At 41.0% G+C, this 26,539-nt stretch overlaps 2 protein-coding genes across 4 annotated transcripts in view; one reads left to right on the top strand and one right to left on the bottom strand.

Annotated features, from left to right (window-relative positions):
* Positions 1-53: 53 nt before the first annotated feature.
* Positions 54-8,581, bottom strand: LOC134861153 (male-specific lethal 3 homolog). 2 transcript variants are annotated; one of them, XM_063878179.1, is made up of 14 exons: positions 8,344-8,581; positions 7,193-7,275; positions 6,895-6,990; positions 6,579-6,676; positions 6,393-6,490; positions 6,020-6,148; positions 5,748-5,905; positions 5,469-5,627; positions 5,107-5,342; positions 4,866-4,955; positions 4,289-4,398; positions 3,955-4,054; positions 3,730-3,814; positions 54-1,388 (listed from the first exon to the last, which is right to left on the bottom strand). In XM_063878179.1, exons 1-14 carry the CDS (start codon positions 8,434-8,436, stop codon positions 1,289-1,291), a joined length of 1,635 nt encoding a protein of 544 aa, XP_063734249.1. In that variant the 5' UTR covers positions 8,437-8,581; the 3' UTR covers positions 54-1,288. The 2 variants fall into 2 exon arrangements, 1 of the variants encoding a protein (XP_063734249.1); XR_010165377.1 differs by lacking the exons at positions 54-1,388; positions 3,730-3,814 and having other exon boundaries at positions 4,183-4,398.
* Positions 8,582-10,694: 2,113 nt separating this feature from the next.
* Positions 10,695-26,539, top strand: part of LOC134860929 (rho GTPase-activating protein 6-like) — a 52,682-nt gene continuing 36,837 nt past the window's right edge. For both annotated transcript variants that reach the window (XM_063877808.1, XM_063877807.1), the window contains exon 1: positions 10,695-11,360. In XM_063877808.1, the coding sequence (XP_063733878.1) occupies positions 10,872-11,360 (489 nt within the window). In that variant the 5' untranslated portion in view covers positions 10,695-10,871. The remainder of the gene's footprint in view (positions 11,361-26,539) is intronic.

Raw genomic sequence — 26,539 nt, 5'->3', positions numbered from 1 at the left:
CTAAACTAAAATCAGCTAGTGCATCATGGTGCTTTATGTACATGTGAAAAAGATGAGCTTCAGAAAGTCTTTATTCAAACTTTATGAAGAGACAGGAAACAGACATTAAAAATGAACAACATACGAAACATCCAACAGGCTACATTTTGTACAGAAAGGTGTATTTGCTCAAGAAAAGCTAAAACTAAATGTGTTCTAACTGGTCTGGAATGAGCATGGTCCGGTATTTTATGTCTAATTTAACAAATATATGAACGTGGTGTGCAAAGAGAAATAAATATCAAACGTGTATTTACATTTTCACAATTTAGTATACTTATATTACTGGTTGCTACAGATTCAAACTTATTATGACATGCTTCTTAAATATGTTTTATTAAGAAAACATCTGCTTATGTTGTGGTTTATCCTGTTTGCGCATCCAGTGAGAGTAACGGGAGGGAAAAGGGAAAATAAAGAGCAGCTAGACACTTATCAGACATGCAGAGGGAAAATAAATCTAAAGCAAGACAGAGAAAGAAATAAGAACAATATTCATGGACAATAAAACATGTAAAACTAGAGAGAGTTTCAGTTAACTGCTCAGCAAAAGCAGTAATGAATCTCCAGGACAGGAGGAGCAAGTCCAACTGTAGATTTAGAGGAATCTTATCCGGAAGAGGATCCCTGCCAGCACATACAGGAAGTCTTTACAAACAAATTGGGCCAAGCCACCGAACAGGTGACCCAGTAATGCCCTTAAGACTATCCAAAATGAGTTTATTTGGTGGGCACAATGAGAAGAACACAGGCGGTCTAATCTGTGTCTGTTTTTCTTTCTATGAACAGGTCACAGTTTAGTTTTCTTCCGGCTAGAGAAACAGGGGGCTTTGCAGAGAAGTCTGCTTCCACAGCTAATGATGGAAAGCTATGAGTTTTTGCATAATATCAGCGATGCTGGAGAACTTTCCAGTCATCGTCTGGTCTTAAAAAACAGATGTGAATAAGGAAAGAAAATCCTGTAAATGTGAGGTCCCTTAAAAACATCGACATTTCCTTGAAACAGTCAATTAAATTAGAGCAGGGTGGCAAGAGAACATCGGAGAGGGTCAGTGGCAGGTACAAGCAACTGGTTCCCAAAAGCAGGAGTGTAAGGCCAGAGAAAAAGAAAAGGTTGGTCCAGGAGAAAACACAATGCAGACAGCTGCTCCGTGAACAAGCCCAGACAGGTCAGTGTACACAAGCTGGAGGTTAGTCGGGGTAAAGACACGCAAAAAAAGGGAAGGAAACACAATGGCCGACGCCTCCTTTAATAAATTGGCCTTGGTTGTTTCATGCTGTAGTGGGCCTCTGATGCTGACACATATGCGGACTCGGGAAAAAAATCCTCCTGGAACTCAGCAAGAAACCTACAAAGAGAGAAGGCGGGGTGGGGGAAGCACAAGAGAGGGAGATCGGGTGAGATTTTTTGACCCCAAAATACGTTCAGAAGGCCTCACATTAAATATTCAGCTTAAGCGATTTGTCAGTCATGACACAATAGGCTCACACGAAGCAATGACAGCAAAGCATCTCAGATGTCCCTGTTCACTTCCACTTCCTAGATATCCCAGGATCATTCGCAAAAATCCCAGACCACTTGCCCTCTGCCCCGGGGCATATACATGTCGGACACAAAGCCCCCTCATCCGTCCCTATACCACCACCCAGAGGACCAGTCGCTATGACAGGAAGGCCAGGAAAATGACGGACTGACAGTCAGCGAGGGAAGAGTGAAAAAACCCCCACCCCCCTCCTCCTCCTCCTCTGCCTCCTCCCATCTAATCAGTAGCAGGGAAAACTAATCCGGAATCTTCTTAGTATCCGCTACTCGGCCAAATCCTCTAAATCTTGCCATCTCATCTTAGCTCCACCGGCCCTCCTAATCTCAATGCAAACAAATTATCCTCATCAGAGAATTTAAGAACGCTTTGACAAGGAATAACAAGACAGCCCTAATGGGACAATAAAGGGAATATACGAGGGCTCTACAGTACATTGATCAAAGTTAAGAAGGAAACTCAAGCCTCATTCACTGGAAGTTTTTAAAAGTTGATTTATTGGAAAGCATTGAGATTTTTTAATCCAATATTCCAATTTTTGGTGCCTTAATTCAGGCTTGTGCCAATCTTTATTGCTGTTGGATGAGTAATAATGCACGGGCAAGCCGCTTTAGGCAAACACATTGTAAATCAGCGTAACGTGTGCGTACACATGTGCACACACACCCAGACTCAATCATAATCACTCTTGGGGAGAAAGGGAGAGTGAGAGATCAACTGTGGCCAAATCCCACAATGCACTGCACTTCAGTCTCTGCGACATCAATCAGTTTTTGCCCGCTCTGCACAATCTGCCGTGAGGCTGATTTTAGAGCAGAAAAGGCCTGAAGGCTTTCCCAAAAGACATCAGTATTTTAGTTTGTGTCCTTCAGAGGCTCCAGCATGGGGGAAATATTAAGTGGTTACTGCGGGTAACACTATCAACACCGTCTGAAAAGTAATTTACTTTTAAGCCACTCACTCCTATTTGTAAGTTATTGTCTCTGAATTACATTTAACAAAAGGAAATGCGCCAGTGATTTCCAGTGAAGTGAATAAAAATAGGTTGATGGTATGCTTTGCCAAGAGGAAAACTGCTTATGCTGCTGCAAATTATGAGGTGATTTTATGTGGAGTGGTACTATTCCGTGTTGACAGAATAGAAAAGAAAAAATCACATATGTCGCTGAATGCTGTAATCATACTGCACACCACTCTCTGACATGAATGCCAGCGCTGGCTATTTTCAGACGACCACCCCTTGATTTTTATGGCTCTGAGTACTAGGCCCTAGTTTATTTATTTATATACATTTTTCGCTTGAGTAGAATAGAGGTAATTCCGGCCCAGACTCCCGCTCCGCGGGGAGCTGCTCCACAGCGCTGCTCGGTGGCAGGAGGCAGTACTGAGTGTGTTTGATTAGAGAATGAGAGGACCTAAATCCCCCAGGTTTGGGACCGGCTGAACTGAAGATCGCTCGGGAGGATTTAAAGATTAGACTCCGGCGCTTGTGTAACGCCCACTCATCTCCCTCCCTCCAACACATGCTCTTTCTCACTCCATCCTTGCCTCCCCTCAGTATGTTCTCATTTACTTACACGTCCTTGCCTTTTTGTTTTCCTGTTTCTGGGTGCATTAATAATCTTCACTGGATTCATTAGTTGCACTAGTAGGTGGCCAAAAACTACATTAGGGTAACATGCATAAGGTACAAAATGTATTTGCAAGGCTATAACCCTTATCTCTTTGTGAAATGAGAACTTCTTGCAGCTCAACTCTGGCTGTTATTGACTTTTAATGCTCAGCTGGGTCAAACTGGGGTTAATGAGCCACGCGGGTTATTAGCAAGGTGCATTTCAAGTCAAAGTGCTTCCTAGTTAATGTCCCCTTAATTAAATGTACCACCTCGTCTACATAATGAGATATTCTCCATGGAAATCACACATGATTTCACACGGTTTCTGTCCACCTCACAGCACAATCCATTTTTCAACAAGCGGGGGAAATTTTTATATTATCCTTGAATGTTTAAGGGAATAAACTGAAATGTTAAACCTGTATTTAATCTCATCAGACCATTTTAATTGAATATTTTCTTTTCCTGTCTCGTAAAGTGCCTAACTCTGAGATTCCTAAATACTAAATTGATTTGAACACAATGATTACTAACCTAAGAAAGAGCTCCAGATGCTTGACCAGCGCTCGGAGATTCCTCTCAGGGATCTGCATCTTCCCCAGGATTTCAGGAAGCTTCACTGGAAGAAAAGCAGGAAATTGAGCAAGAATGGAATCAAAATCATAAAATAAGAGGATTTAGCCCCTGCACCACATTTAAACCACTGAAATCACATGTAAAAAGTTAACCGGCGAGAGTAAAATGAACAGAGACACTAACCAAAAAGACGCAGGAGGTGCTGGGCTCCATACAGGTAGGATGGTGGGGGAGGCTGGTCATGAAGAGGGTAGTTATCTGGAGTCAGCTTCCAACTTAGTACCTAAGAAAAGTAGGTTTTACACATTTACTTTGAAACCCCTACACAGTTCTGAACGGACTACTTTTAAAAGGCTACAATCAATGTTTAATATGTTCCATATGCATGTATGAATAAATAATCAAACACACATGAACACTTTTACACACTGGGTATGTTGCTGTGTCTGAAACTATCCAGGAGTCTTCGTTTCCCTTCCAGTTATCAGTATGTTTATCACACATGCAATTTGATCACCTCGTTAAGCTCATTGTTCCTCCGGCTCTCGAGGCCATAGAAGGGCCCACTTCGCTCTTTGCTTGGCGTCAAGGGCAACGGGGAGGATGAGCCACTGTGCACTGGGGTTTCTGGGTAAAGAGAGAGACAACAACATGTTTACAGTTCAACTTTTTGAAGTAGTGTTGCAGAGATGTGGACTTCAAAATAAACCGCATGAGAGCAAAAGTTGTACAGCAGATACAAAAGCTTTTGAGAGTTTTTCTCAGAGGAGTATAGGTAAGGATGAGTGTTAGGAAAGAAGAAGGGCAGCACCATCTACTGGGGAAATCTGGTTATTACAATTAGGTTTCACATCAAATTGACCTGAGCATCTTGACTAGTACAACACAGGTGTAGCAAATAACGCTAACGATGGAACAGAGCCCTCGTTAGGGGTATTAATTGCACCTGTGCGGTTCCTGCAATTCAAGTCACTGTGTGTTAATTAAAAAGTCTAAAATTGTATACATCAACTCCAAATGGTCCTTTTTAAAGTTAAAGTATTATCATAAAAAGCTTTCATTTGAATTCATATTTTTTAATGGAGTGTCTTTACTTCTGTCCAGGTTGAGGAAGAACTTTGGCTGGGATGAGGAGTCGATCAGTCGCCGTTTGAGCTGTGGGGAAGCAGTGGCACTGCCTCCACCTGGATCATAACGTACAATGTATTAATAAGAAGTGTTACAAAATGCTTCACATGCATAGATTACTGAAAGAAAATTGTACAGGAAGAGATATAGTCAATGCAATGCATGTCGGATCATTTTCAAAAAAGAGAATAAGTAGTAACGGCTCACCTCCACTGCTTCCTTCAGCTGGCCGGTCTCCTCCAGATGTGTTCCTGGTGGAGCGTCTCAGTGACTGAGACTGGAAGGAGATACAGTCCATGTCGGGGTGGCGCCGGCGCTTCGGGGTGGGGGCTGGGGCGGTGGGCGTGGTGGCAGATATGTCGCTCAGTGCGGGTTGGCTGTCAGTCGACTGTGGGGTGGGAGGGTTGTGCCCCAGCGGGCTCGGGCTACGCTCTCTTTGTGCGCTTCAAACACAACAGAAGAGAAAAGGGTAAGAGCTTAATGGTGGAGCATTACAGTGAAATCTAGTACATCACATCCAAGCAGTGGTACTTAAACAACACAAACTGGATTCATCAGGGCAGACTTACTTGCTGGAGCAAGGGGAGCTTTCATTGGCGGCCAGGAACAGCCTGGAGGAGCTGACCTTTTTGAACTGAGCTTGTTCACAGGGGTAGAGGAGGATCATGGGTAAAGTGAAGTCAAATGTGATCCTCAACCCGTCGACCATCTCCTTACACAGCTCCTCGCTGAAAACAAAGAAACATTTGAGCATGAGTTCATAATCATTTATGCATTCTGAGCTGGGCCTAGAGATTCTGCTTATAATTAAAAGAAATAACATGTTTAAGACATAAGTAGTTTTTCACCTCTTTTCTGGAGGTACAGGCTGTGGGCTGGTGCTCTGTGTGGTGTTCTGCTGACGCCGGTACCTCTCATTGGCCATGAAAGCTTTGTTGATGGCAAAATGTTTGACGTAAGACTCGAGGATGTGCACGACATTCGTCTGACAAGGAACCATCACGAGCTAGAAGACAAAAACACGGCCGATTATCGGCGAGTCTCAAGTCAAATCTGAGCACACCACTTTTTTCCCCCAAGTCCGCAAGATGGATACCAGGATGAGAACATGAACAAGTACCTTCTTTCTCTTGTTAATGTAGAAGCAGTCATCCTCCAGTTTCTTCTTCAGGATATCAGGGATGCTGATGTCAACATGGATAATCTTTTCCTCACATTCCCTTTTAACATTAATGTCAGGCTCAACCCTCTGAAACAACAAAATATAACCATCAGGTACATGGTTAATAGAAACTAAGAGGATACACAGAAATATTGGTTATTTAAATCAGTTTTGGCTTATCAAGTTAATCTGGTTAATTAGCCAATTTAGACAAAAATAATGGCTCACTAAACTGCGATTTTGTCCAGATAATAGCATGAACTGAAGGCCTATATTCCAAATTTCTATGTATGCCTTTGTTTGAGATTGGAACCGAACTGATCCGCTTTACCATTTTATCAATATCCTCAGAGAAGGTGCTGTCCCCGCTATTGGAAGAGTCAGTGTCTGAGTCGTCCCCGTCACTGCTTTCTGAAGACGAAATCAGACCTTGAGACAGAGAAACACAGAGCGGAATTAATTGGATTGCTAAGGGAAACTGGGAGCGAAATACAAAAGACAGAGAAAGTCATCTTACATGCGTCATCACTGTCGTCCTCCTTAGGAAGAGTTTTTAGAGAGGAGGATTTAGTACCAGATTGACGACGGCGCCTCTTCGCCCATCCCTTTTTCTTCCTGTCGGAAGGAAAAATACAAAAACCAGAAACAGTGTGAACACAGATCAGTGCACTGAGGTTAGTTTGAGTTACAGGTGTACAGACTTTTTAAAAGCCTGATAATGAAGTTACACAACCTCTCTAGTAAAAGCACGATTGACATACAAGAGAGTATACTCAACATCAATGGTTATATTTTGACGGTGTTATGGCTGAATGAACATAATATGAACTTACATGCGACCTAGAGCTTTGCGAGCCAGTTTATGTTGCAATTTACGGTTTTCCTCTGAGTCCCTTAGGACATGATCCTCAGCAGCCCAACGATCCCAGCTACCCAAACACACACACATTAAAAAAAGAAAATTCACACAGACCTGCACGGTTTGACAGAAGTGTTTCACAGCGATCATCACACAAGTCCATGAACATGACATTAGGCAACGAGTATCACTACAATGAGTATGATATATTTAAGTAGGTGGGTGGCTGTGACTGCATGTTTATTTAATATTAATTAAGGCAAGCCATTTACCTTCTGCTCCAACCGCTGAAATGAATCAGATACTTTGGGACTCTTCTTCCATAATTATCTGTAGCAATCAAGACATCAATGACCTGTAATGTGAACACAATACATTAAAAATATAGTCTTCATAACTTTCTTTTGAAAAACAGAGGTGGAGTGAATGTGCATTCAGTTAAGTTCTCTCCTTCAGCATGCTTTCTATATATTCCATGTTTTCAGACTCTATAGAATCTGTTCCTTGCATTCAGCAGGAAATATTTTTAGATGTTGTTGCACTACTTCTCTGCTGCAGGATGTACCTACTTTTAACTTTGCAAATCACGAACTATGACTAAGAGAACGGAGCATCATTCATACATTTGGTTTTAACTAACGTTACATTATCTGCAAAAAAAAGATGAATGTAGGAGATGCTTGCACCTTGGTGTTTTACATTCTACTCTAGCTCAATAAAAATATATGTTTTTTTAAGATTCTTGCATCACTGCAATTCACACATGTGCAGTTTGACAACTGTTAAGGCTAACTGTTAGCTAGCCTCAGTTAGCAAACGACAGGCTAGGATGTAAACAAACACTCTATTAGCATTAGCTTGCTAACTAGCTAGCTGGTGAAAACAACCTGCGAACTTGCAAGAAAATACCAAAACCTTTACTGTAAGATGTTCGTCTACTCATACCCCATTAACGTTACATTCTTACCCACCAAGGAATTACATAGGAATAGCAGGAACGTCCTAACATAAGCGATAGCTACATTCAAAAGGTCAGTGTTGACGAAGTTAGCAGGGTAGATGTGTCGGTTTATTTGAAGTCAGCATTAAAATAACGCTACGTCAGGGATGGCTAGTACGGGAATATGAGCTTTTATCAAGCAGCCTGCTTGGAATTAAGCTAACGGTAAAAGCTACAGAATAACCCTTGTCTTTACGAACATTACATGGCTAACTCGCGAGATATGAGAAGAAACGTGCACTCAATAGTGCCCGGAAACTGCAACACATCGTAACATTATGCGGTATGAATGTTGTTTTTTGGGGCCTAAGTAGTTGTCACAGATTCATGCATCCCACAGCTACATTAACAAACCTTATTTTCCAATACAACATATTCGTTTAGACAATAGCGAATAGCTTATTATCTTGCACAAAGCGTTACCTTAGCGTCATACAACACTTTAGCCTTGTTGGGGTCGGGTTCAAAGCACAGGATTCTTTCTCCTTTGTGGTATTTAATTCCCCGCGAATTCATTTGTTCATGGCGACTTATTGGAGAAGGAACATCGATCTGGACCACCCTATCAACTCCGTAACCCTTTCCTTGCCAAACTGTAAGGGGTCTCAATGCAAAACAGGCTTGGGCGGGATGGCGCTGTTCTGGAGAAATGCATGGACGAATACGGTCAACGTGTGCTGCCTTCATCGGATGCTCGTAATTGTCATGCTTCGGATTTTTGGAAGCCTTGATTTAGTTAAAAAAACATTTTTATGCAATACACATTCAATACAAAACTAGCTTTATACTGAATATCACTCAGTCTGTGAATTATCCCAATAACAATACTAGGGTCAAAGTTTTTGTAAAGCCACTGAGATTTAAAGAGTTGATTCATTTATATAGTTTATGCCTTTTCATAGAGCAGTGAAGGCGGCACAAAAAAACGCAATTTACCAAGTTGAAACGGCCCCTCATGGACACCGTACTGGTGGTGCAATTCCAATAAATATCCAGCAGATGTCATACAAAAACTGAGGGTAGACAGAAAAAAGTTTAATTTTAGTTTAATTACTTGAATAAATCTCATTATGTGTGTGTCGGAGACATACATTTAAATAATACTCATGTTAATGGTCTTTGACAGGTTATAATAGATCCTGGTGTATTGTTATTGTATTGTTATTGAGTCTAAAGTAATTTGATTCATTTAGCTTTTTTGACCTTGTGACCCTTTCATTCATTTTTTTGGACAAGCTTGGACAAGGAATTGTACAATGATCCATGGCACAGGAAACCATGCCTCTGCAGCTGTTGCTAAATCAAGGGGCATTTTGCTTAAAATGGTTTCAGGCAGTGCTGCTCTACTATTGTATACCAAATATGGACAGTGTGTGTGCGTGTGTAACACTGAACGTGACTGGCTGAAGTGCAGCGCTGTTGATTTATACTGCTTTCCTTTGACCCTGCCTGTGATGTACTTTGACAGTCATGTCAAATGAGCAGTGTTTCACATTATATGTTTTCTATGGTAACAGTAGGCTACTGCTTTTTTTTCAAGAAGAGTTTGAAGGTAGCAACATTTAAAGTCAGAGATGTTATACTTTCAAAATATGTGGTATGGGAACATGATATTTTTTCAATTATTCACTATTATTCCATATGACTGTTGTTTTTGACTTTCTCCTTGAATGGAGGAGTAATATTGGCAAAGTTCAGGGCAACACGGCCCTCAGGAGCTGGCTTCGTTCCATAAATGTTTTTACAAAGTAACGTGAAACACCATGTTTTCTTTCTATAATTTCTGCTTCTGTGTTTTCCCTCAGTCTGTGTCTCATTCTTTCCCCCTGCAGACCTGTTTTTAGAAGGGTCAAATCTATCTCAGCTGTTATCAGTGTCATGTCATGCTGTGTTGTGTGTATGTGTGTAAGTGTGTCATGCGGCGCAGCTTCATAAGCTCCTTTATCAGCCGTCCCACACCCTCCTCTCCAGACCCCCGCTGTCCCTTTTCATTTTTCCCATACTTTCACCCTGGGCCACACATGCTCTTGCTCTTTTTCTCTCAAACTCTCCTTTACACACACTGAAATAACTCCACAAGCATCTGTGTAAACAAATGTCTGGAATACAGCCTCTTGCACAGGTGTATCAAGAAAGGCATTAGCTATTAATCCTAAATCTCATTTATTGTGTGGCTAATAATAGCACACAGCATGCTGCACTGATAGGCCCCTTATTCCCAGACAGTGAGCTGGATTAATGACTGACAAGAATTAATATGCCTATTTTTATCCCTTGCTAAATCATGTCTGCCTGTCTGAGTGTGTGACCTTCTGCCTGTCTGATGATTATGTCTGTCTACTTGCCTAATTACCTTCACCAAATGAGCTTGTTAATTATAGAAGCATATCTTACCCCACATTTTTAATTGCAGCAGCAGCAGGACACAGTTAGTAAGTGGTGTACATTGTTTCTGGCAAATGAGGACAAATGCATGCCTTCATAAATGGATTTTGGCTAAAGTGATCACCCAGGAATTAATTTAGAGTTTATTAAAAAAAAAAAAAGAAGAAGAGAAGAAATAGGGTTTTTAAGTCCACTTTCTAAAAGCAAACTTATCTGGAGAGTTGAAAAGTAAACTCCAGAATATCATAGTTTGACATTAAAGTGGTTAATAAGCAGAACAAATACAGTGTGCAAGCACTGGTTTTAAGTGTTCTCATCCCCCTCCCACACTCTTGCACACATACACACTCTATTAAACTCTCTTCACTCCACTCCAGTCTGGGAATGACCAGCGTGCAGAGGAACACACAGAGGAAAAGAAGACTTTCCACTTTGCGCAGCGTCTGCAGCCAGATGCTGCACATACCTTCTCCCCACCAGCGTGTACTTGAAACTCCTTTTTTGATGCTGAAGCACTAAACTCTCATAGTTGTAGGGTGGCTTTTTGGAGCAGGAGATCCAACATAATGTCTGCCGCTCAAGGACTCCTCAACAGCGTCTTCTCCTGCTCCTCTCCTGCCTCCAAAGCCATAACCAAACGGAGGCTACGCCAAACCCGGAGCCTGGACCCGGCTATCATAAGACACTGTGACACCGGGACAGAGGGAGTAATAGCTTTGGATTTCTCCGGAGTTGCCGACACAGGCGCGTCCTCGGAGCGCTTGGCTGTGAAACCGGCTTTACGCACCAGGATTCCAACACTTAAAGAGCCCATAATGCCGTCCCTCTCCTCTCCCTCCATACCTTTCGATGTTTCCCCATCGTCCAACTTCCACTTTGACTATGACATAGTGAAGCGACCCAAAAGGAATACCGCCGGGGATTTACCGTTTCTGGTGAGGGGGCCCGGTGCAACGCCGTCCGGGAGCACCGGCACGCTGTTCTCCCCGCGGAGGTGGCTTCAGAGGAAGGTGCAGCAGCCCAGCTCTCACGCTTACGTGGTGTGGAAATCAGAGGTAATGCTATAAAAGTTTCACCGTGCAGTGAATACGTTTCTGTGTTTTTTATCCAGTCGTCCTGCAGGAAATGTGTCATGTCTTACTGTAGTGACTCCAGGCATAATTATTTTGGATATCCTACTTACTAAAATGCTGTGTGAGTTAAAAAAAATAAATTTAAAAAAGTGACTAAAAGGAATCTAGAGGTCCAACTCTCTTGATCTACACATGACAGCAAGTCTACAGCAGGAAATATTAAAACAATCAGCAGACTTTGTTTATTTCTGCCAGAAGACACATCTGCTGCTCTGTTCTAACAGCCAGACTCTAAGAAAAGCATGTTCTATTCTTGGATTCATTGCAACTGGAATTCCACTATCAAAAATCATGTCTTCAGGTGTGTGGAGAGGTGGAAGTTTTATGGGTTTTGAAGAGGGAGTGCTGACCCCTCGCTGACATCTGGAATCCGTCCAGTATCAAACCCCTACAGTTGTCCTGGTCTGGCCCAAGGCCACATGGGTAATTAAAAGGCAGAAGGGGCTTCATGTGTATTACCTGGATTACTCTCCTTTGTTTTCAGTCCTTTTAAAAAGAGGCTCATCTTACACATTGCTGGGAAACTCTCATGCAGATCTGAGGATTAAATAAATCCAACAACATTTTGTCCCTCAAAATCCTTTTTCTCCCCTCCTACTGTTGCCGTCATTGGGCTTTTGTCTTCATACAGGCTTCAAATTGAGTGTGAAAAAGGGGAAGGCGACGCATGAAATCCTTACCAAAACATACTTGGGCGACTTACTTTTAGCGGGGGGGCTTTATAGGCTGCATAGTTGGCATGGGTCCACATGCACTGCGAGAAGGTATGATAATTTCCCTGCTACATGTGTGGAGCCTCTTACTCCACCGTAGTGTTTGTGTACATGCTGATGTGAGGGACTTAAGGACACACAGACCCGGACTCGGTTCTCACGACTGCCAGTGGTCACAGGGTCAAAACCATGTGGCCCTCAAACAGCTCTCCCATCATTTCCTGGTAAAAAAAGCAGCTTCACACTCTTTCACTTCCTTGCAGCATGCTTCTCTTTCTTTCTCTCTCTCTCACACACACACACACACACACACACACACACACACACACACACACACACACACACACACACACACACACACACACACACACACACACATACACACACACACACACACACCTCTTCCTCTCTGAGATGTCAAGGAGTTTCCCACCGCTGTCGCTCTATTTTCCATGCCCCCCCGCTAAGGCCCAGAGAGGCTAACATGAGGCCATCAGTTTGGAGTCATTAGCACAATCTGGACCATGAAGTTACTACACCTCAGAGTGTTTGTAAAAATACAGAGCCAAAAAGTGTTGCTGGTCTGCTCAGGGGGTTTCACACACACTGTTGGGTGTGAAGTTAAACCCCGAAATGAAGCGGAAACAAAGGCTTCAAGTGAGGAATGTAGCAGATTTTGGATTGATTTAGTCGCAATGTGCTTAAAATTGTCCCCGATTAAGTAAAGTAATTCGTCTCCATTAAATAAATGTTGTGGAATAATGATTTTAGTCTCTGCATGTTCATTGTCACAGCATCCTGACATAAATGGAGGCCAATGGTAGCCAATATGTATAAAATCCTCTATCTTTATAGTTCTAATATGTTCTGGAAATGCAATACTGAAATTGTTGAAAGATTAAAAAGGGATAAAACGTCCGAAGTCCCTGCTTTTTTACATTTCCAAATAAGACCAAAGCAGCTTTTGAAAGTGTTCTGAGCCATTACCTTTCAACTTTGGGATGTTACCCTTTGCAGACCATTTACGTGCACAAAACCTATATAAAAGGAAAAGGAAAACCCTAAGAAGCATAATTGGCCCCCTTTAATTGCATCAAAATACAGAAAACTGTCTTCTACCAGTAGCTACAAGGTCCCTTATGCTGTGTGTGTGTGTGTGTGTGTGTGTGTGTGTGTGTGTGTGTGTGTGTGTGTGTGTGTGTGTGTGTGTGTGTGTGTGTGTGTGTGTGTGTGTGTGTGTGTGTGTGTGTGTGTAAATGAGTGTGGCAACCTGTGCAGATAGGTCTCGTGCTATGCCTTTTTAAGGAGGGAGACATGAGTAGAGACGCAGAGAGAGAAGGGGGAGACGAAGTAAAGATGGAATAGTTTACACAAAAAGCAGCAACTGACAGTTTTATTGGCCGTGATTGCATAATCGACCATTTTTCCATCGTCAGGTTGTTGGTGTTGAAAGAACAATGACGCAAAAAAAATCCGAAAGTACCCTGTGTGTTATTACAGCAGGAGAGCCTGTGGTTTCTTTTTGAGGAGAGATTGAATTGGACGTCAAATCAATATGTTCTTGCAAAAATAGCACAATTATAAAAATTTAGCATGTGAAACACAGCTGAATGGTCTTTCCTTACTCCTATACACTCACACACAGAGGCAGAGAGGAAACAGTGGTCGGCTAATTTAATCCTACTTGTTTATGGGGCGCCAGAATGTTGACTTTGTATGGTTTATTTTTAGATCCACTTGTCCCAATGCTTTAGAAGAGAGACTAAGTGAAGAAAATCATTCCAAAATGAGATCCCACCAAAAAAAACCTACTACTAAATTGATAACAGAGGAATTCAGCCGGGGTTCACTGAGGTCAGGGATTTGTCTTCCTGCATTCACAATCACAATTGAATCGGAGAGGGAGGAAAAGTGGAGGAAACAAGAAAAAGTGTCTCCTTTTTTTGGCCTCTCCAGTAATCTCATCAAGTAAGGTAATGTTGGCTGTAAAGGCTAAAGAGCTGCTATTAGTGTTCATAAACCCCCAGCTGTTCTGTTTTGATTGGTTTAGTGACACCCAAGATGGTGGTGGTTATTTCTGTGAGTTTGTGCAAAGCAAAACCCCTCTGTTCAATTAACTCTGTGTCTAAACCACAGATTTCTATTCAAATTAATTATAAGTGAGACGGTTTGTTTGATATCAGAGAAGCAAAAATCCCTCACACACAAGCCTTTGAAGTGCAGAGAAAACACCAAATTATGAGTGTTTATTAAAGTGCACGTATTTGAATGCCAGTTGCTGACAAGTTGTTACCATTCTTTAAATTCTCTAGATGCCCCCATGCTGATTTATGTTTATATGCCATTGCCAAAACACGTCAGGGTAGTCAGAGCTCAGAGAAAAACACCTCGAGATTTGGTCACGTTTGCTTGCTTAGGATCCCCAAATATGTTTCTATTAGCCATGCTAGCGTCACTGCTACGGAGCAATGTGGGTCATTCACTCCAAGAAATATCTAATTAAAAAACATCTGTGATGGAAGTAAAGACATATTCAGGCTGCAGGCGTTGTGTTTCATTATTAATGAAAATCTGATTCAGTCTCAGTGTTTTATGAAACATTTCACTATTAGCTGCTGCTCATTGCTAATGCTGTGAACCACAAACCAGGGGCCACACAGGTCATGGCTCTCTGCCAGGAGCCAATAGTTGTACTTTTGACCAGAAGGTCCACACTAAAGTGTTTGTAACAATGATAACACATGGTATGAGCATTGGAAACATAACAAAAAAGCTTCTAATCAAAATTAGGAGCAGAAACGTTTCACTGACTGGCTGTCTTCCTCTTTATTAAACAGTCGTATTTTCAGTGTACAATTTTCTGTGCAGCATTCCTTTCAAATCGCATATTATCAATACAACAATAAATCATTCAGCTAGTTTAGGTTAGTCCCAGTTTGCAAACAGTCTACACCAACTTCTCTCCCAAACTGGACCCTTTTCTCCTGTATTTATATTCCTTTTATTGCCATAAAATCAGATATACCTACAGTTTGTAATGCATACTTTTCCTAATGATCTTTGAAAACACGACAAAAAATGGGAAATTAGAAACACCTTTGACTTGCTAAACGCCTCCAATTGGAGTAAAAAAATGTTAATAGCAATGCAATGGGGACACATTTATCCATTTATTTAACATTTGGAAATGCAACATGCCTATTTTTCAATATGTTTTCTCTTGTTTGAACTTATGAACCAAAGAGCTATATATTTCGCCTTTCCTCCCTCATGTCCTCCCTCAAAGAGCGGAGGCTGCATTGGAGGAACAAGACCTTGATGTTTCGACATCCCTGGAATGCTTGTGCCAAATTGCACACTAAAGATATCATGGACAGTTCAGCCAAAGGATTTGATAAAGTCTCCCAAATCTAGACATACGTTGTTTTCTTTACTAAAACAGAATCACTGTAGCAAGAGTACATGTATCAAGCGTCAAATATAGGATATCATTATGTTGTTGCTACAGCTTCTGTCAAACACTGGCTTACAGTGGTAGGTTATGATTTTGATCAGTTGTCTTAAAGTCACAGCCTGATCTTGTCTATTTAAGATTTAAAGATCATATCTGCAGCAAAGATTATGCAGGAATTGTCACTAAAGCATTGATTTATGGTGGATTTTCCTAATGCATATACATTAATTGTTGTAACGTGTTGTTTCTTGCTGTTATATATTCCTATTTATGGTATAGGTGACCTCTGCAGCATGTTCTTGTACGGTTCCCCTCCTGGGAGAGGAGAGCATGTGGGTCTGCACGGGCTGTAGTTTGATTACAGTCCTTATTAAGTATAATAGGTCTGGTTGCTAACTGTAGCTCCTGCAAAACCAGATTGATTCCTGTTTTCAAAGAACAGAGACACCAAAAGGTAAAACAGGCACAGAGAGTGGTGATGTTAACGTGAATCATGGTTTCTAATGTGTTTCTAAGAAGCTGCAGTCGCTTGGTATGACTAAAATAAACCAATGACACACCAGAGGAGACAGTGAGAAGCTCACTACACTGTTAAAGTAGATTTTAAAGGGGCCCTATTAGGCGTTTTGGGTTTGAACTTACCCTGGTCTGTGTTGTATAGGTTTTAGGGCATGTAAAATGACATCTCTAAGCGGATGACCAATCACAACAGAGCTAACCATTCAGAGCAGACTGGGCTCTGGTTTCAGGTAATATGAGCAAAATAGCTTTTTGAGCATTAAAGCATGAAAACATGTCACAGTAGAGGCAAAAAATATAAATAGTAACGTGAAAATGAACATAAAAGGGCCCCTTTCTCTATATAGATATAAATATATAGTATAAAACTACTTTGATTTTAAGTTCAGTGTCAGAATTCACCAGAAAGGGCCCCCTTCAAATCATTCATTACTACAATCCTATTGAATATAAAAGCTGCTGACAGTAAAATAAAAACGTACATGGCAGAGCACAAAATGCAGTTTAGGAGCCTTTATGCTACGACTTCACCATAATGTGTGGGAAAAATATGTTAAGCTTCTTCTCGTTTGTGCACAGGAACATGATACCTCACTCTTGACAAGTTTGCATGATATTCCTCTGAAAAGAACCATATGAAACAGCGGGGCTTGTTTGGCAGTGTTTTGCTTCTGCAATCTCACAACTCCTTTGGGATGTTTTCTCAACAATGAAGCAAAAAGAGAAAGCAGTTTGAAATAGAGACGGCTGAAAAGTAAACATTAATTTCCTCAGACAGAATCTCTGTGCCTGGTGCAGATTAAACCTCTCCTCCAGTGAGAGAGCAACAGTGTTGAGTTACTTTTAGTGTGTATTAATGTGATTTCGTGTGTGTGGGAGAGAATCCAAAAGCCAGTGGGGGGATGATCTAATTGTGCACTTCTGAGTCTTCAAGGCAAACATAGCTGTCCCCTTGTGTATTTGTGTGTGTGCATTACAGTGACCCCTGTGTCCACTAATGTCATCCCTAATGTGGTTTGTCACAGGCCAGAGGCAAGGCATGGATAGGATCCCCTCACATCTGCCATGGTGTGTTAGCTTTACAACTTCCCATTTATGTATTTGTCTTAATCAGTGTAAGCCCTGGTGATGTGATACTCACAGTGGGCAAAAACCTTTCACAACATTTCACAGACAAGCGCTCTTTGTCTAATCTTGGAACAGCAACAGGAAAATAGAAAGACTGCAAAACTAGTTGAGTAAATTAGATTTTTTTTGTTGTTATACCGATGTTCCCATAGATTTTGTGAGAAATATACAGTACAATAAGAAGAGTAGCAGTCCAAATGTGCTTCTTGCATACCCAGATGCAGATGGAAATCAACGTGAAGGTAAAATCTGACATAATAATATAAATAATAAAACATTTAAAATGACAAATATTACAAATCAAAACATTAAGAATAAAACACTTCTACAAAAATATAAAAAATAAATAAAAACAAAATCACACTGCATAGGAATTTAAAAAAACTGCACACTTGTTTAGAGTAAATAGTATCTATGTATTTTAAGTATTTTATATTGTATATTCTTTAAATATTCAATATAAATGTATCTTACTATAGATGATATGTATACAATTACTGTTCATGTTTTATTTGTATTATATTTATTGTATTTTTAACGCATTGCCTTGCATATGAGTTAAACATGCAGCTGTAACACAATTATTCCCAGTTTTAACCATTTTTTAGTACAATTTTCTAGTGATAGTTCAATGGAAATGATGATTAAAACTACATTAATAAGACGTTTTAAATAGGCCAGGAGTATAATGGATTTTCTGTAAAATATGAGTAGTAACGAGCCTCAAATCAAGTTGACTTTCATCCTGAATGTAGACAATTTTGCGTTATGAATTCAAATTTGCTTTTTAGAACAACCTCATCCGAGATATTCTTACATCCTACATCCTGAAATTTTTCGCAGGATCTGTGAAGATGTATTCGTGTGTTTCTTCATAAAGAATATCAAACTGAATGTTCATTTCCTGTTGCTGAAAAATGAGCCCAAAGGAACAAGATGCAATCTTGTTTTTTGATTTTATCGAGCTTCTGAATGTGGCTCTCTTTTATATCGGAGTGTAGCTGAGGACATCAGCCCTCACAGATGAAATGTAAACCTTGATGAACCCGTGAGTGTTTCCTCGCTCAATTTTCAAGTCTGTTGATCAAATATACCCTCACATACTTGCACAAGTAGTTAAAATAAGCCGTGGTTTTGCAGTTATTGTGCATTCTGCTTGATGCACCCCCATCAGGGTGTGAGTCCCGCTCAGTGTGGAGGTTTAGGGTATTATTTATTTGGAATTCCCGGTCAGAGCTTCACACAGGGGCCCCGGGGCTCCTACTGAAAGAAGGCTGCTGCTACTGACTGAGTGACCCTCCAACTTCCTCTCCCTTCCCGCAGATCCCTTTTCTGCCTGGTTTGATTTCTATTCACAGAGGCTTCCTCCTGTTCAAGCTCCACTTTTATTTTCTGACTTTTATCAGAATCCCTGCTATGTTCCCCTCATTATTTTTCATTTCCAGATAAATGCTTGACATCTCACCATTTTACTTTTAAGGAAACATAACCAAACTGTGATCCCCTTCCAAACACTGCCCTGAAGCACGCAGCAATTTCTTGCCTGACATGGAGGCTCCTTTAAACGGACCTGAGGGCAGCTAAATCAGTGTCCTCTTTCAAACTGCTACACAAAACCAAGTGTTTTTCTTTTCTTCCCCTAAAACCAATTAACATCCCAAAAAAACAGTCTCCAGAGGACACATCTTAATGTTTTGGAGGCCATACAAAACATCAAACGCATTTTACCGTCAAACCTATGAGCACGTCTCAATTGCAGTTCAAACTCCCCAGAGGATGAATCTTAAAGAGGCCCTATTCATTTTCAGGTTTCATAATAGTATTTTGTGCCTTTATTGTGACTTAAAAAGCTCCAAAAGTACAACCCAATATGGAAAAGCAGCAATTTTGAGAAGGCGCAAACGCTAAATGTTGGCTATTTTGGATGAAATTCAATTGAATTAAATGCATTGACACACCACTTGTGAATCGTTTTGCTATGCAGACTAATAAGAGCTTTGGCATTAATATGTAGCTCTCTTCCTTTAATCTCAGACTCAGCCTTCAAACTCTATGCTCCCTAAGAACTGTTTTCCGTTCCAAAAATAATTTACTCTATGTGAAGGTAGAGGAAACTATAGGACGACAACTGGACAAAGCGTTCACAAATCAACCAACTACTGCCTTTGAGTTCCCACGATGATACACATTGTTTTTACTTCAGTGAGAGTCCCCTTCTTCCCAGCCTCTTATCTCCTCTCCTCATTCCCTTCAGTCATCACCACTATCTGCCTGGAGCAAACTTGGACTACAAAAATTGTGAGTTCAATTGGACTTTGGTCTTTAGGACTGTTTCCAAAGCATCACTGATTTGTAACTCAATTGTGTAACGAAGCACAACATAAACATTGGCTTTCAGTTTTTCCTTTGGGGGTCAGGAGGTCAGTACAGTGTAAGGATTAGAAGTGAAGTCATGTTAAGGCAGTGACACCAACGCAGAAACACTATACTTTGAACATCTGTTCAGCATTGCTCAGACAAATGACGGACACACTCTTTTGATTCCCCGTCAAATGGCTCTCTTTGTGACCGCCTGTCTCAGCAGCCTCTGTGAAAGCAAACCCATGTCACATAAATATGACTCCTTGCCCCTGAAGAGTGAAGTGTTTTAAACCGGGGGACCTCTCACCCTCCGCTGCAGCGAGGGAGCAAAACAGAAAGAGACAGCAGGCATTTTAGACACAACCGGAGCTCTGCGGCTATAAATAGAAACATATCTCAGCGGAGGAACACTCAAGTTCCAGAAACTAGACAGGGAGAGTCGTATCGGTTGCAGGTGTGTTGCGTGTGTGTGTGTGTGTGTGTGTGTGTGTGTGTGTGTGTGTGTGTGTGTGTGTGTGTGTGTGTGTGGTTCATGCAATATAACTCCAGTTCAAAAGTGATGTGTGATTAATTGGACTGTATCCACTTATCATAATGAATGTGCTGAAGGGGAATAAGTATCACAATGTTTTACTGCCATCTAGTGGCCATTTTAAAAATAGGTCTTCGCCAATATGACACAAAAACAAGGAACTAATTTGCTAAATAAACTACTCTAAACACATTAAAGGATTAACCTAGTTTAATAGTAATCCCAAGCTTGTGCAATATGCCATTTTTCTACACCAATAAGCGTTTTTGGTTTTGGCAATACATAGCATAATTATAAAATGTAAATCAAATCATTTAATGTAAGATCATATTTAAAATCTGATGAGTGAAAACAAATACTTAAGCTCACCACTAACACCCCACACAAACACAACGAAAGGCAATTTAAGATTGTTTAGTTTAAAAGGAGTTACAAAAGTCTTCAACTTTACGTTATGTTGAAGGCATTGTATATCAATTACAATGCCTAAGTCTTTATATATACTGCATTTAACCGATGATCCCCTTCAATCTTATGCAAAAAATTCTCCATTATATAAACTTAAAAGCTTCTAATTAAGGCTTTGAGTTTCAGGTAGAACCAGATAGAATTTAATTAATCTACCTTCACAAAAAGTAATTGTAAGTAGTCGTTTCTACCACAAGAGGGTGCCAGTAGGTTTCTAATAAATATTTGGCTGGCCTTTGGGAACATTCAGCACTATCTGGACCGAGGCACACATAATGGATCACAGTGTGAATGTGGGTGGGCTGCATTGTGGTCCGTCACAGCTGCGCACATCTGTCTCCCCGGCCTCTCTGTGTCATGAGTATCTTACAAAAACATTACAAAAGCTGATAGCAGCTGCAGGCAGAGCATGTTTCACAGTGCTGGGGCCAAATACAACTGATTTAAAAGCATTAGTCAGGGAGGGAAAACCCAACAGTGGGATCCTAGTCCCTGAAATGTGTTAAAACGTATTATAAATAAACCTCACTGGACCTTCACATAATCAATGCATGTATTTACTTTCACCCACCCCACTCCTTACGGTTAAAAGCAATACAACCCGTCTGGTAAATTCTTATTCTTATTATTCCACACGTGAAAGGTATTCTCATGCCGTAAGACATGTTTGTACTGTCACCAACACCGACGGATCCACACACACACTTACACACGCTCACAAACATAACAATGTGTGTTTGTACTGCCTTAGTAGGGAACAGCGTCACTTCCAAGCAGAGATCATATTCTCTCCTGCAGAGTACCTTCCCAGAACATTCGTCGTGTGTGTGTGAGTGCATAGCATATTAGTTTTTGAGAACCAGTAATCCCCCCCCCCACACACACACACACACACTAATAAAACCAGTATAGTTGCCCTACTTTTTGGACCTTTTTCTAAAAGAAGGAGTCTGTCTTTGGGCTTCAAGCTACTTATTTTTTCTTCTTTCTAATAAATACATGTCCTTTTGCCAATCTTAATGCATGATTGATATAAAACAAGAGCAAATCAGCCCTAATGCCAGCTCAGGAAGGGTTTTACATTTCTGGACACCTGTCCTCAAGTAGGTAATTCCTGGAAAAAATTCCATCAGTGCAGGAAGTGATGCGTTTTACTTTTTCAGGCAGCGATTTGTTTGCAATAAACAGAAGAAGAAGCAGCGGGTGGTTGACCTGAGCATGGCTAAAGAAAGCTGATAAAAACTGCTGTGTCCCCTTTTTATAGATCAAAGCAGATTCTTTTAAAATCTTTGTTAAATCATCGCTTTGACTATTTTATTCCTGTTGTCACCGTGCATCATCTTTCAGCCTCATTATTCAGGCACTCAGCTGAATAGAAAGCAGATGCTTTGTCTTCTTGAATTTATTATCTGTTATTCAATCTCGGACACTTTAAATCAACAAAAGAAAAAGCTCAGGGATTGGATGTAGCAGCCCAGGTGTCAATTATCATGCAAGGGATACACTCAATGAGATCCCTCAACACAAGCCGGGGATGAAGAGAGACTAATTGACTCAAAAAGGAGAAATCTATGGCTGTCTTTTCCAGACTGTAGGTGACTATGGAGATGCCTGTGTTTAATACGGTTCAGCAAGAGGTGTGTCAGTCTGGTTTCCCGCTGAGAGCTGAAATTTGCCTTAATTTGACCTAATTGGAGGACGTTTGCACTCGCAGACCTGCCAGGGTTTTAAAGAAGTGAGCGTGGGAAACGGAGAGTACGTTTAGAGTTTACTTGGAGCAGAGATATGAAAAGGAGAGTTTGAAGAGAGGGAGAGAGAGGGGGGAGAAAGAGCCGTGGAGAAATGGGGCAAAAACACTCACAAACACACACACCTGGGTTGGATTAGCTCGGGATAGCAGGGAGGCTGCGTGTTAATGGAGATTTAATAGGCTCCGAAATGACTTACCGTAGTGCAACAGTGTGTGTGTGTGTGTGTGTGTGTGTGTGTGTGTGTGTGTGTGTGTGTGTGTGTGTGTGTGTGTGTGTGTGTGTGTGTGTGTGTGTGTGTGAGAGTGTGTGTACATGCAGTGTGTGCTTGAATTTATATTGTGAACTTTTACCTGCATGTTCTCGTGCCAATTCTGCTTCATGAAATTCTTTCTATTCTGCTTTATGCTGACAGTGAAGACAGGCTGCTATTGGAAAGTCAACATGCTGGACAATCATAACTCAAAATACATGTTTGGATTTGGTTCAGTGAGTTGGAAATCTACACGGGATTTAAGGATGCTGGTAAACTGTATAATTCATGTTGCGTTTAAGGCCTTTTAATATATTCTCTGCTTTTTTACATTACATTCATTCATGCATTTCCTGAATCTAAATCTGCAGACTCTCCTGTTTGTGACTGTGAGCTTCTGTCTGTTGCCATGGCGACACCTCCGTGATGTAAACATGGCGCTGACCGTGGCTGTAGGAGCGAGAACAAAGACAGCATCCTCCTCATAACGTAAGCATCAGGAGATAGTTTATGTGCTCTAACGGTGTGACGCAGTTAGCGCTAATTCTCGGCAATGGAGAAGAAAAAAGGAAGAAGAACCCCGATTGAAATTATAAATAGCAGTAAAGCTGTTAACCTAACATCTGGCAGCATATAAACGCAAACACACAACGAACAAAAGGAGTATGCATGAGGCTGAACATCAGCTGGACAGGTTGGAACAGGCAACCACTTACTTCATGGTTAAAATGACCTAACAGAGGGAATAGCTAGTGCAAAACCAGTGTTTGTGTGCGTGTGTAGCATGATTTGAGCTGGTGGGAGTGTGGGCGGAGCCAACACGGGAGTCAAGCTTGGATTCCAGTTGCATTCCAGAGACAGAAACAGAGAGGGGATGGATCTGTCAACCCCCACCTCCTGTCTTCTCTTCCTCAACCTATATTCTCCACACACACACACACACACACACACACACACACACACACACACACACACACACACACACACACACACACACACACACACACACACACACACACACACACACACACACACACACACACACACACAGAGCCTGGTGAAGCTCATGTTAACATGACAATACTGTCTGAGGGATTAAAAACCTCTTTAATACCTATGCATTTCAGTGGAATTGCAAAAATCCTGAGTTTAAATGAACTTTTTCTTTATATGTAAATAAAATACAACCCTGTTATTCTTTAACAGTGTTCTTATTCCAATAGATCCCACAAAAGAAATCCAGATTTAGTTAAATCCCCTTTGCCATTGTCACATTATTTGAGTCAATCCCACATACAGCCTCCTGCTGCCATGTGTATTCATCAACAGCTGTAAATAGTCCTAAACAATCGCTCTGCTAAACTCCTGTGGGAGTTTCATTGGCTAAACCCCACAATTACCATCTTCTGTTGAATTTTTAGCCTGATACTTAATAATTAAAAGTATTCATTCTTCTTTTTAAATGTTGTAAGCCTGTTTCCAAGGAGTAAATTGTTCTCCATGCATATTGTCTAGTCATTCCTTAGATGCACATGTTGCATTTTGGGACGATTCCACAATCCAACCCATATTATCAGTGCGACGGGGAACAAAATCATTGCTGTCATTTGAGAACAGAGCATTCATAGAAGGCTGCTGTGTTTATAACTGCAGACTAAATATTTACACCCTGAGCCGAGGCCGCTCAGTTTGACTGTGATAAAGGTTTGATATGCTTTAGGCCAGGTGACTTACACACTGCAGAGAACACACACACAGTGTATACAGCTATGTTAACATACTGAACATAGTGTCTGTGGATGCACCGACTGTATGCATACATAAATACATGTGAGCATTCTTGTAAAGGGAATCTGAAACACATACAGTGATAAACACAGATGAAGGGTCTATCCAAGCAGTGTCACTTGGGCTCGTTTGTTATGGTTAAGGGTTCAGATGAGTTCACAGTCCATAGGAGGCCTGACCAAAGTAACACTGGCAGATTAACACTGACATGAGCTGCTCTCCATTGTGCAAATAAAAGCAACAATTGGGAGCAAGGTGAGGTGAAACGGGGTAAAGGGTGGGACAAAATACAACCACTAAAGGAAGAAAGTAATGGGTCTAAGAGAAAGTAAGGAAACAACATTTCTTTTATCGTTTTAAGTACAGAAACACATTTATTTACTTGAAACGCCTGAATGATAATGTCCATTTGAATTGGAAACAGGTAAAATATTGATGCTCATCATCAAAGCAAACAAGCATAATAAAGAAGGCAGTTGAGTGTGTTATGCGCAGCTACTCATATGTCCTTGCCTCAGGTGCTTGAGGGATTTTATCAAGCTGGATTTGCATAAGACAAAGCGCTGGCAACGCTCAGCAAACTCATTTCCATGTGAGCAGGATATTGGATGAGCATCACCCATCAGCACATGGACCAGTCACTGTCCACACTATGTCACTGAGTGCTATAGCTGTTAGCAAGGAATGCAGTTTGACCGCTTTATACCATGATTACCTTAAATTACAATTGTTAGAGGTCCCAGTGACATGCCTTGCAAGGACCTTTCCGAGGCTGTACACCTATCTTCTCCAGGAACCAAGTAAACTATTTCTTCTGCAAACCTTACTCTAAGTTTTGATCGTAATTGCATCGAGGAACAATTGCACCTCTCCACGTTGAAATATCCACATGGCTCTTGCAAGACATATTTCTCTATAATGCCTCAGTTCATAATGTTTTTAGTAGAGCAAATGTGCCATCAATGACATCACTAAAAACTATACGACTCACATGAATATTGAGCTTTTCGGGCCCCTGGGTTCACGGATGTTAATGTTACGTAATTCCTGGGCCAACATCTTGGACTTGGAATACTTGAATCCAAAAGGAAAGTTTGTGAGAGTTTATTTAAAACCATTTAAAATACTCGTAAAGTCAGGGTTAAACACTGAGTATTATGGGAGTCCCAGAGTGGCTGTTAATCTCAAACTTCCACGATGGCAGATCCACACACACCAACGCCTGTGTGCGAGTACACACACAGTGTTTGGACGAACGAGGGAGATGCTATCCTTCAGTTTGAGGAGGTAGAGCCAACACACCGACGTCACATTACTCAGTGGACATTTTATTCTATTATTCAGGCTCTCTGGAGATTCACTCAACACAGAGTCCTCAGCGCCTGTTCCTTCAGTTTACCGACGGGTCAGAACAGGGGGGGTGACAGCAGAAAGAAGACGGAGCAAGGAGGAGTTTTTGTGTGGATTTTAATAGTGTGCATCTTTTGAGGTGCTGCCGGGCCTTATTATGCTTTTTGGGGTTCCTATAGAGTGTTATATAGGTTTTAGTGCATGTAAATGGCCTTCAAAGGTTTACTGAGGGAAAACCTTACTCTTAGGGAGAGAAAATAAGGAACTTACGGTTGGTTTCACTGCGTTATATCGATCACATATTTAATTAATTTTGCATCCAGGCACAACAATAAAAGGAGGATTTTTTTCTTAGACATATGAAAGTAATTTTCCTAGAATCCATTTCTAGATTTGGAGTTTTGAAAACCTAAAGACAATTCTGTTGTTTTTTGTCCCTAAGCTCCTGTTGATCTCCCCTCGCTCTCTCTGTTTCCCATAATGATCCAGACGCTTTCTTTGTGGTGCTATGGCAACAAGAAAAAGGCTATTTTTTCTGCTGCCAGCACGCAGCATAAGAATACAGAAATCTCTGCAATTATTTTTCCCACAGCCTTTTGCAATGTTTTCTCAACAGTGTGATGTGAAAATATTTCTGAAAAGATGGCTGTGTTGTTTTATAAAACTACAATAGGTGGAACGATATTCGGCAGACTTGACGTTGCACTGATATTTGACCACATATTAATCACATAAGTGATGTTTTCTGAGGGATCATGCCATATTACCGGGATTCAATGGAAATTTT

This window comes from Eleginops maclovinus, chromosome 24 (assembly GCF_036324505.1).
Source record: "Eleginops maclovinus isolate JMC-PN-2008 ecotype Puerto Natales chromosome 24, JC_Emac_rtc_rv5, whole genome shotgun sequence".
NCBI classification, from domain to species: Eukaryota; Metazoa; Chordata; class Actinopteri; order Perciformes; family Eleginopidae; genus Eleginops; species Eleginops maclovinus.
This window is presented reverse-complemented; position numbering and strand designations above follow the sequence as displayed.

Coding starts and splice junctions, on each gene's coding strand:
- LOC134861153 (XM_063878179.1), bottom strand. CDS start 8,436: ATGAATTCGCGGGGAATTAAATACCACAAAGGAGAAAGAATCCTGTGC. Junction 5,343..5,468: donor AGCTCCCCTTGCTCCAGCAA/GTAAGTCTGCCC, acceptor TTGTGTTTGAAG/CGCACAAAGAGAGCGTAGCC. Junction 3,815..3,954: donor GCACCTCCTGCGTCTTTTTG/GTTAGTGTCTCT, acceptor CTTTTCTTCCAG/TGAAGCTTCCTGAAATCCTG.